Source organism: Haliotis asinina, chromosome 14 (genome assembly GCF_037392515.1).
Source record: "Haliotis asinina isolate JCU_RB_2024 chromosome 14, JCU_Hal_asi_v2, whole genome shotgun sequence".
In the NCBI taxonomy this organism is placed as follows: domain Eukaryota; kingdom Metazoa; phylum Mollusca; class Gastropoda; order Lepetellida; family Haliotidae; genus Haliotis; species Haliotis asinina.
The window spans coordinates 51,255,822-51,266,937 of NC_090293.1; the positions used below are offsets into that span (position 1 = coordinate 51,255,822).

At 42.4% G+C, this 11,116-nt stretch overlaps 1 protein-coding gene across 2 annotated transcripts in view; it reads left to right on the forward strand.

The window, feature by feature from the left end:
• Nucleotides 1-8,132, forward strand: part of LOC137262218 (SCO-spondin-like) — a 30,035-nt gene extending 21,903 nt beyond the window's left edge. For both annotated transcript variants that reach the window (XM_067800010.1, XM_067800011.1), the window contains 12 exons: nt 98-289; nt 600-791; nt 1,027-1,410; nt 2,087-2,278; nt 2,922-3,125; nt 3,534-3,728; nt 4,412-4,597; nt 5,096-5,242; nt 5,458-5,804; nt 6,054-6,159; nt 6,551-6,642; nt 7,209-8,132. In XM_067800010.1, the coding sequence (XP_067656111.1) occupies nt 98-289; nt 600-791; nt 1,027-1,410; nt 2,087-2,278; nt 2,922-3,125; nt 3,534-3,728; nt 4,412-4,597; nt 5,096-5,242; nt 5,458-5,804; nt 6,054-6,159; nt 6,551-6,642; nt 7,209-7,247 (2,276 nt within the window). In that variant the 3' untranslated portion in view covers nt 7,248-8,132. The remainder of the gene's footprint in view (nt 1-97; nt 290-599; nt 792-1,026; nt 1,411-2,086; nt 2,279-2,921; nt 3,126-3,533; nt 3,729-4,411; nt 4,598-5,095; nt 5,243-5,457; nt 5,805-6,053; nt 6,160-6,550; nt 6,643-7,208) is intronic.
• Nucleotides 8,133-11,116: the final 2,984 nt, after the last annotated feature.

Here is an 11,116-nt window from a genome sequence, read left to right on the forward strand (position 1 = left end):
AAATTCGACATTTACACAAATATTTGTGTTCACTACATTCTGTGTTTATTTACAAGCATATATTTATCGTTCATGCGTTCAAAACTTTCATTTTAAGTCGATGGAGGTTTCAACCAGTGGAGTCAATGGAGCCTCGGGCCATGTCCGGCTACATGTGGATCTGGTTTCACACGCAGTGCCACCCGATTCCGAATCTGTAACAGTCCGACCCCAAGGGATGGAGGCGCAAATTGTACCGGAGAATTTACACAGTCAACAAACCGCAACTGTTTCCTCGTACCTTGTCCAAGTATGTCCTGGATAATGTGATGCATGCGTCAACCTGTTTTAAAACAAAAAAAAATGATTTTAAAAAATCCTGATGGTTTTCTGGCTTACCAAACACACTTTAGCATGACGGTAATAAACTTGATATTTGACAACTACAATAACTGACAGGAATTTGATTCTAGTAAACTCTAAATACACTAAGCTGATAAGGAACGTCGATAATTTTGTGGTTCCACAACGACCAAATATAATTAGGTGTCCCTTCAAGATCCTTGCAAGCATAGGTTATTTTACTGTAATATCTATTGACAAATACTTTCTCTTTGTAGTTGATGGAGGTCTCACCTTTTGGTCACAGTGGTCAGTACCCAACTGTCCATTTACTTGCGGTACGAATATTTTCCGAACTGCCGTCAGAACAAGAAGTTGCACAAACCCCATACCGCAGAATGGCGGTCTAAACTGTACAGGCAGCCGGTTTGAGTCAGAATCAAGGTCATGCAATCTTCCGTCATGTCCGGGTGAGTGTATATTACATATCATAATAAATATATACATATACAAAGTCAACTCCAGACATAACCCGTATCCGTCGGAAACATTGCACTCGACTTAAAAGACAAAATATTTGAAAAGATTGCCTGAGTGGATTACATCTACATTGTCACACTTGAACATTACACAGAGTTAAAAATACTGTTGTTTGGGTATGCCATTTGATTTGAACTCAAGTGAAATTAATTTCTTTATGTGCAGTTGATGGTGCTGTCTCCTCCTGGACTGAATGGACCGGACCGGCCTGTGTGCTGACTTGTGGCACCTCGGCTACACGTACGGTGACTAGATCAAGAACATGCAGCAACCCCGCTCCATCCAGCGGGGGCCAAGGATGTTCAGAGGTGTTGTTCCAGAGCACAAGCCGCAGTTGTGGTTTTCCCGATTGCCCAGTCGACGGCGGCTTGTCTCAGTGGACTCAGTGGAACGACCCACCCTGTTCTGTGACCTGCGGTCCCTCAGCCACCAAAGTCGTCAGTCGAAGCCGTCTGTGCAATAGCCCAGCCCCTGCACATGGAGGACGCCCATGTACAGGACTTCTATCCGAGAGTGAATCTAGAACATGCGGTCTTGGAAATTGTCCTGGTATGTTGAAAACATATCTGAATTCTCACCTTTTTCAACAGATGCTAGCTGTTCCGATGTGGTTGACATTACAAACGCAGAACTCGTTGCTGGTAATGAAAATAGACCATTCAATCCACATGTGATTACCTCAAGTAAAGACACTTTCACAGCATACAGGTATAAGGAATGAGGAATCCATTAAGTGCGTTGATATCATTCATTCCAACTCTATTTGATGAATCCCTACACCAGCAGTCCCAACTTGTAATGATACTGGTTAGAACTAATGGGATCGGATGGTGAGGCTCGTCTGGTCCAGACTTTGCTATTTGGAGCTTGCCGTTCTGTAGCAGAAATATTGCTGAGTAAAGCGTTAAAGGACAAACAAATATTCAAAACAATAAGAATGTGCAAAGACAAGCAATGAGGGTGTGGAAAGAGACACAACATGAATGTGCACAAACACACCAATAAGAGTGTGGAAAGAGACACAACAAGAATGTACAAAGACACACCAATAAGAGTGTGGAAAGAGACACAACAAGAATGTACAAAGACACACCAATAAGAGTTTAGAAAGCAACACAATAGGAATATGCAAAGACACAATAGCAAGAGTGTGAAAAATGGCCAATCGAGAATGTGCAAAGAGACATGGTGTTTGACATTCATCATTGTTTTTCTTTGATTACAGTTCCGGGTGGAGTAACCCAGTGGACACAGTGGTCAGATCCCGAATGTCCCGTCACATGCGGTTCCTCTGCGAGGAAGACAGTTGAGAGAACTAGAACGTGCACCAACCCAAGACCTCAGTTCGGTGGCCGAGATTGCATTGAACCACTTCGGGAGACTGCAACTCGGCTCTGCGGAAACACTGACTGTCCTGGTGAGTGCACAGTTTCCCATAAAACTGCCATGATGTAACAATCATCTGAATTCATATGTGTATAAATAGAACCATAAATCCACTTTCTATCAAACACTTGGATTGACTAGTGTTAATAGCCACTTACTCCAGGCAGCCGTTAAACTAAATTCTGCAAAATATTCCATGCTGTTTAAAGGTACGGTGTACGCATCAACCAATATAATGTAAAATCAGTAACGTTAAAAAGATTATTGTCATCAGTATAAACAAACGAAAAAAGGAATGAAAACTGACAAATACTTAATGAAACTTTACACCAAATACAAGCCCTCTTATTCTTTGTAGTGCCTTGTGTATGTATACATATCCCCCTGATATTCCCTACGATGGAACATCGAAACGCTGTCTTGTTAACAAAAAAGAAGTTGACATCCACGAATCTTGCTTTTCTAACAACAACTAAACATACATTAAACATAAAAAAACAATCGGATTTGAAATCTATGTGAGTGATTTCATGGTACGGCAAATCGTAATATTAATTCATAATACTGTCACATTTCTAAATTTTGGCCCAATCTCGGTCCAGTTTGTGAGGGAAATATGTTTACAACAACTAATATATTGTGACGTGTCATATCATGGCTTTCTTTTTTTTCAGTTGATGGGGGCCTTACTCAGTGGACACAATGGAACGACCCTCCCTGCCCCTTTACTTGTGGAACTGCCGCCACCAAGCGAGTGCAGCGAACCCGAACATGTTCCAATCCAGCACCACAGAACAATGGAAAGCCATGCGTTGGTAACCTGACTGAAGAAAGCATTCGGCCGTGCAACCTCGGGGCGTGTCCTGTTGTTGTCTTAGGTGAGATGTTTGGTCTTTTGATAGAAAAAAACCTTTCAAATACATCTCTGTCGTCCTCTGATATTGTCCTTGCATAGCCCATAGTGGTTTACAAGAAGGTAGCCATTTGGTAGCCTACTGGTTAAAGCCTTTACTCGTCCAGCTGAAGACTCGAGTTCGATTCCCCACATGGGCACAATATGTGGAGTTCATATCCTGTACCCCCAGTCGGGATATTGCTGGAATATTGTCAAAAGCGGCGTACAACTAACACTAGCTCATACACATTTCCAGGAAATGGTGATTCCGCTAGGTATACGCACAACGAAATATTCTTTACATATAAATATATTTGGTAAATGTATATGTATAAAATGTATGTACATTTCCTTATATGCACAGGTTTAACCATATCAATATTGGTTTTAGGTTTGTGCCGCACTGCGCAGCAGATTAACGGAGTCGGTTACCGATACCACCCCACCGACTGCGACAAGTACCTTCAATGTTACTACAACCCCAGTGGCTATACGATTGGTGTGTATCGATCCTGTCCGTTTGGATACTACTGGGACCAGAGGACACTCCGATGTGACTTCCCCTGGAGAGTGAGCTGTCCGCTAGGTCAGTACCATTACCAACCTTTAACTCTCTTTGAACTAACATGGTCCAGTATTTTGTTAATGCTTTAGAGGCGGTGGGGTGGCCTAGAGGTTAAAGCGTTCGCCCGTCACGCCGAAGACCCGGGTTCAATTCCTCACATGGGTACAATGTGTGAAGCCCATTTCTGGTGTCCTCCGCCATGATATTGCTGGAATATTGCGAAAAGTGGAGTTAAATTAGAGTCACTTACTCACTAACTCAAGATGTTTAACTGACGTTAGGAAAACATTTTCTGTTGTCCCTCGCCATGACATTCCTGGGTTATTGCTAATACGGCGTAAAACCATAATCACTCGTCTTTTTTTCATGCATTAACGGGCAACGGGCAGCAAATAGCATTGCACATCCCGCCAAGCACTTCGAATATACATACATTGGGGTTTTTCTTCCATAGTGATATGTGATGATATGCCCTGGTCGGATGTCTCGAAGTTTGGATAACTCGACGGTGCCCGACTGTAGTTCCTATTGTTGTTTCTGATACTGGTGGTTACTTTTCGATCTGCAAAGATACAACACCCAAAACAACACAGGCATTTAAAAGACAAATAATATGGATGACAACTTCTTGTTTATTTATGTCACAGTGTTTCTGGGCTATTCCGTGAACTGATCAATTTTTCCATAAACAATTTGTGTTCCAGAGAAATGTAACGGATCCTGTGTGGCCAACTATAACATGGAAGGAAGCTGTCGCGCCCACTGGACCTGCGAGAAGGGCCTGTCCAGGGGAGAGTGTTGTCCAATGGGATTCAGATATGTCGTCGGACAGGGTTGCAGACCAGACTTCTATTGCAGGGATGTCTGCCCAACGCCATGTGCAAGCAGAGGTAGGACCAAAACATTTATTTATCTAACTGTAAAACGGAAAACATCCTCTGTGGTGAGTGAGTTTAGGTTTACGCCACACACAGCAATATTCCAGCTATATGGCGGCAGTGAGTTAATAATTCAGCCTGTGACAGGCAATCCAGTGATCAACATCATGATCATCGATCTACGTAACTGGGTTACCATGACATGTGTGAACCAAATCAGCAAACCTGACCACACGATCCCATTAGTCGCCTCTTACGGCAAGCATGGGTTGCACATACAATGCAGCTGTCGTAAATGAATAGAGTTGTACTGTGTTGAACGGAAATGTCGCTAACAGTCCAAACCATACCCACTCACTCCTGCATTGCATTGTGAGTGAGTTATAGTATATATTATGACGATGGACAATGATGGATATGTTGTTTTACGATTATAACTGGATGTTATAAACATACTAGTGCCCTTGTACACAGAGCAGCACTTCACGATTTAAACGGTCTTTTTTCCAGACGTATGCGACAAGAGACCCGACTGGGGAAGCAACCCTATGTCCTACAACATCTCTGTAGGTCTTCTTGGATGGATGAGAACATCATGTGTACAAGGAACGTACTTTGATCTCATGGACTGTGGATGTGGTATCCCAATGAATGCATGTAAGTACCTTCCGTGTGCATTTGTACAGTACTGTCGAGTTCATTAATTCGTGATGTCACAAATCTTAAATGCTTCAGCTTCATATGTTTGTGCGTTTTCGAGGACTGTTAACTGTCAGTGAGATTTGCAAGGATTTCTGTATTCAAAAAGTATAAAGCCTACATTTATTAACATTGCATGCAATGCATTAACTATGTTTGTCCCCTATGTTTAGCCTGCACTCCCGACTACTCTCTCGACTTCAACAACAACAACGCACTGACGACCCAGGCATCATGGTTGAATGCACAGGACGTTAGCATCCTGGACGGCTATGCTATTTTCAACGGCATTGGACACATGTTCTTCAACATCTCCCAGAAGGCTCCAGCCGTCGACTGCCCGTTGATTGTCCGCTTCCGGTTCAGTGAAAGTCAGGCCATCATTGGACGTCGCATTCTAGTGTCTACAAGCGATTGCTATAAGAGCAACACCCTGGTTATAGCTATTGACCAGAACTCTGTCATCTTCGAGCTGACGTCTGTCTATGGTCAACTGATCAACATGCCTGTGTCCCTCGCAGTGAGTGTGTCTCTGACATTGATAAGGCAATAACAAGCTGAAGCAAACAGATAAAACGTGTGTAGATAATAACAAATCGTACCCTCCAAATTCTTCTTTCAACACAAAATTGCAGGAGTTTTCAAAGACTCCCTTGGAGCTCCTAAAAAGAATAAGACAGTACAAGAACTACATTGTATGAATCCCACAAGCTCTGTGATCACAATGATAAAAGATCTATGTGATTTAACGAGTTACCTTTGATTACAGGGTTTCAGTACCTTTGAGTGGAAGACAGTAACTATGGTGTATGATGGCAAGATGATAACTGGAGTTGTCGAGTCAGCAAACCTGAAATATATGCAGCAACAATTTGGTAAGTGCAATAAAGGAACTCCACGTGCCATGTTCCCTTTGTCCTTTATATCCTTTTGGGTCACATGACTTGATGACCTTTGTTCTTGGTGTAATCTTTAATGATTTTAAGCCCAAGTTTGAGTTTGGACTGAACCATTGGGTGCAACCATTCCCTTCAGCTTTAATCATAATTTTATCTAGTGCTATAAACATATGAATCATCGTTAACACACACCGAAGTTCACTTTTAATGCTGTGTATGATTCTACATGGCTCGGTTCTTTGAATTTTGCTATTTTTGTTGTCCGGGGTAATGATGGCCAGATTGTGCGCTTTGAGCAAAATATCTATCCTGGCAAAAGCATGTTTTAAATATTCTCATTGTTATTATTATTGTGTTGCTTCAACAGCTCCTGAGACTAGCATCATGCAGTGTGGCATGAGATTCGCCTCCGACGGAAGCATGAGCACAGCAGAGAGATTTATTGGCAATTTAGATTCGGTAAGTAATTATCTACAAAGATACATACTTCAAGAACGCTAACAAGAAAGACATACGATTTAAGAAGTCGAATGTACGTGATACTCGGGGCGTCTGACTCACTGATTTGACTGACACATATTGTCGTAGATCGATTCTCATGCTGATAATCACTCTATGATTTCCAGACCGCCGCCACAAAACTATGAAATTGCTGAGTGTGGCGTAAAACTAAACTCACTCACTCACTCAGTCATCGTGTTGATGCCAGTACAACTGAGCATCGTCATCCATGTTCTTTGAGATTAACTTTTCAGAAGAAATTAACAATTCAGAAGAAATCTCTGAAGAAATACTCTTTCAGATATAAAGATATTAAAATATATATTTGAAGAAAAAAAAGACTATGAACGGCGATGAATATTTGAACTGTTATGGATTCTTTTCTTCCAAAGATAAAGAATTCTTCCCAGTATGGTTACACATGTCTCAGAAGACAGGGATGTTACAGTCATAAATGGTGTATGGATATTAGGGGACAATATCCTCATGTTCAACCAATTAAAACCTAAATACTTTTGTTTCAGATATCCGTGTACCGCTGCAATCCAGGGAACCTCTATTAAATCCAACGACGTAAAAGAGCAGTCAACATTCATTTCCATCCTAGAGTCATCATTGTCTTTGAAGAAGACGATGACGTAAAACGTTTACCATTTCATTTGCTCAAACTGTATATTTTCAAGAAATGTTTGTACATTGTAATTATGCATGAGGACGACTCTTTATCATGTAAGATGGGATCAATAGATATCATCAATGTACATTTGTAAAGTATTTGCGTGTGAATACGCACAACGACTTGTGTGAGATACTTCTCTGGACAAATCAATCAGTAACTGTGAAATGAGTAGTTGTAGATACAAACATGCGTCTGAAATAATACTCTTTCTCGATACGGAGGTTGTATATACTCGAAGTAAATGTTTATAATTGCGTATGATGCTCAAAACGCTTTGTGTGTAGTCCTTAGAGAAAACTCGCATGTCTAATGCAATCTTTTATTCAGATCATTCACGCGTGCAAAGCTACAATTATTGGGGAAGTCCCAATTTTACATTTTAGTGTTGATTTTACATACTTCTAGCAGCCCTTTCGTATTTTCGAGATTGGAGACAAGGCTCATTTACGATTGTTCATAGCAAATGTACATCAAATTGTCCCCTGAAAGTGAATGATTTGACCTAAAATACAATTGCATTAATTTGACATTGCGGTTTAAATAATGTTTTCCATACATTACTAATGCGACGCACATGTAATCAAAATATACATTATTTACAAAATGTTATGTTATAATCATAATGCCCAATAGATTTTATTTTGCATACAAATTTGATAAGCGCGTTATACCATTCAAACCTCGTTGTGCATTATCGTTGTCATTTTGTATGTTTGTATGTATCTATACGCAAAGAAACAAAATAAATATATTTTTTCACTGTTTTAATCATTCTCTGTTGAGGTAATTATTTCATGGCACTTAAATGGGAATAGCTCGTGAGTTTGCATGTTGAAATTCTGGGATCATTTCACATTCACTTTAGTTTACATAAACACACACATGCGCGTTAAATATAAACGCATACACACATGCGCGCACGCACACAGGCGCAACCCTGGATGCTACCACGTACACTCTGATACTGAAGCTGCATCATATAATATGAAAGCGGTCGTGACAATTTGAATATAATCAACAAAATGTCAGCGGTTCTGATACATGTGGAAAGGAGGCCGACAATAGCCGGGATTCAGTAGTCAGTAGACTGACGATGGTTGTCATACTGAAGATGTAGCCAGTAGACTGACGGTTGTGATACTGTAGATGTAGACAGCAGACTGACGGTTGTGATACTGTAGAGGTAAACAGTAGACTGACGGTGGTTGTGATAGTGTAGGTGTAGTCAGCAGACTGACGGTGTTTGTGATAGTGTAGGTGTAGGCAGTAGACTGACGGTGGTTGTGATACTGTAGATGTAGTCAGCAGACGGGCGGTGGTTGTGATAGTGTCGGTGTAGGCAGTAGACTGACGGTGGTTGTGATAGTGTAGGTGTAGTCAGCAGACTGACGGTGTTTGTGATAGTGTAGGTGTAGGCAGTAGACTGACGGTGGTTGTGATAGTGTAGGTGTAGGCAGTAGACTAACGATGGTTGTGATAGTGTAGGTGTAGGCAGCAGACGGACGGTGGTTGTGATACTGTAGAGGTAGTCAGTAGACTGACGGTGTTTGTGATAGTGTAGGTGTAGATAGCAGACTGACGGTGGTTGTGATAGTGTAGAGGTAGTCAGCAGACTGACGGTGTTTGTGACACTGTAGGTGTAGTCAGCAGACTGACGGTGGTTGTGATAGTGTAAAGGTAGTCAGCTGACTGACGGTGTTTGTTATACTGTAGATGTAGCTAGTATACTGACGGTGGTTGTGATACTGTAGATACAGACAGTAGACTGACGGTGGTTGTGGTACTTAGATGTAGACAGCAGACTGGCGGCGGTTGTGATACTGTGGATGTAGACATTAGAGCGATGGCGGTTTTGATACTAAAGAGGTAGCTAGTAGACTGATAGGTGAAGCTGCTAAGATTAACTTTCCATCCAAAATGAGCCTTTAATGGTAGTCAACAGACTGACGGTGTTTGTGATAGTGTTGGTGTAGACAGTAGACTGACGGTGGTTGTGATAATGTAGAGGTAGTCAGCAGACTGACGGTGGTTATGACAGTGTAGGGGTAGTCAGCAGACTGACGGTGTTTGTGATAGTGTAGGTGTAGTCAGCAGACTGACGGTGTTTGTGATAGTGTAGGTGTAGGCAGTAGACTGACGGTGGTTGTGATAGTGTAGGTGTAGTCAGCAGACTGACGGTGTTTGTGATAGTGTAGGTGTAGACAGTTGACTGACGGTGGTTGTGAAAGTGTAGATGTAGTCAGCAGACTGACGGTGTTTGTGATAGTGTAGGTGTAGGCAGTAGACTGACGGTGGTTGTGATAGTGTAGGTGTAGTCAGCAGACTGACGGTGTTTGTGATAGTGTAGGTGTAGACAGTTGACTGACGGTGGTTGTGATAGTGTAGATGTAGTCAGCAGACTGACGGTGGTTGTGATAGTGTAGGTGTAGTCAGCAGACTGACGGTGGTTATGATAGTGTAGGTGTAGTCAGCAGACTGACGGTGTTTATGATAGTGTAGGTGTAGTCAGCAGACTGACGGTGGTTATGATACTGTAGGTGTAGTCAGCAGACTGACGGTGGTTGTGATGGTGTAGATGTAGTCAGCAGACTGACGGTGGTTGTGATAGTGTAGGTGTAGTCAGCAGACTGACGGTGTTTCTGATAGTGTAGGTGTAGGCAGTAGACTGACGGTGGTTGTGATAGTGTAGAGGTAGTCAGCAGACTGACGGTGGTTGTGATAGTGTAGGTGTAGTCAGCAGACTGACGGTGTTTGTGATAGTGTAGGTGTAGACAGTTGACTGACGGTGGTTGTGATAGTGTAGATGTAGATAGCAGGCTGACGGTGGTTGTGATACTGTAGAGGTTGTCAGCAGACTGACGGTGTTTGTGATAGTGTAGGTGTAGGCAGCAGACTGACGGTGGTTGTGATAGTGTAGGTGTAGGCAGTAGACTGTCGGTGGTTGTGATAGTGTAGGTGTAGGCAGCAGACGGACGGTGGTTGTGATACTGTAGAGGTAGTCAGCTGACTGACGGTGTTTGTGATAGTGTAGGTGTAGTCAGCAGACTGACGATGTTTGTGATAGTGTAGGTGTAGACAGTAGACTGACGGTAGTTGTGATAATGTAGAGGTAGTCAGCAGACTAACGGTGATTGTGATAGTGTAGGTGTAGGCAGCAGACTGACGGTGGTTGTGATACTGTAGAGGTAGTCAGTAGACTGACGGTGTTTGTGATAGTGTAGGTGTAGATAGCAGACTGACGGTGGTTGTGATAGTGTAGAGGTAGTCAGCAGACTGACGGTGTTTGTGACACTGTAGGTGTAGTCAGCAGACTGACGGTGGTTGTGATAGTGTAGATGTAGACAGCAGACTGACGGTGGTTGTGATGCTGTAGAGGTTGTCAGCAGACTGACGGTGGTTGTGATACTGTAGATACAGACAGTAGACTGACGGTGGTTGTGGTACTTAGATGTAGACAGCAGACTGGCGGCGGTTGTGATACTGTGGATGTAGACATTAGAGCGATGGCGGTTTTGATACTAAAGAGGTAGCTAGTAGACTGATAGGTGAAGCTGCAAAGATTAACTTTCCATCCAAAATGAGCCTTTAATGGTAGTCAACAGACTGACGGTGTTTGTGATAGTGTAGGTGTAGACAGTTGACTGACGGTGGTTGTGATAGTGTAGATGTAGATAGCAGACTGACGGTGGTTGTGATACTGTAGAGGTTGTCAGCAGACTGACGGTGTTTGTGATAGTGTAGGTGTAGGCAGCA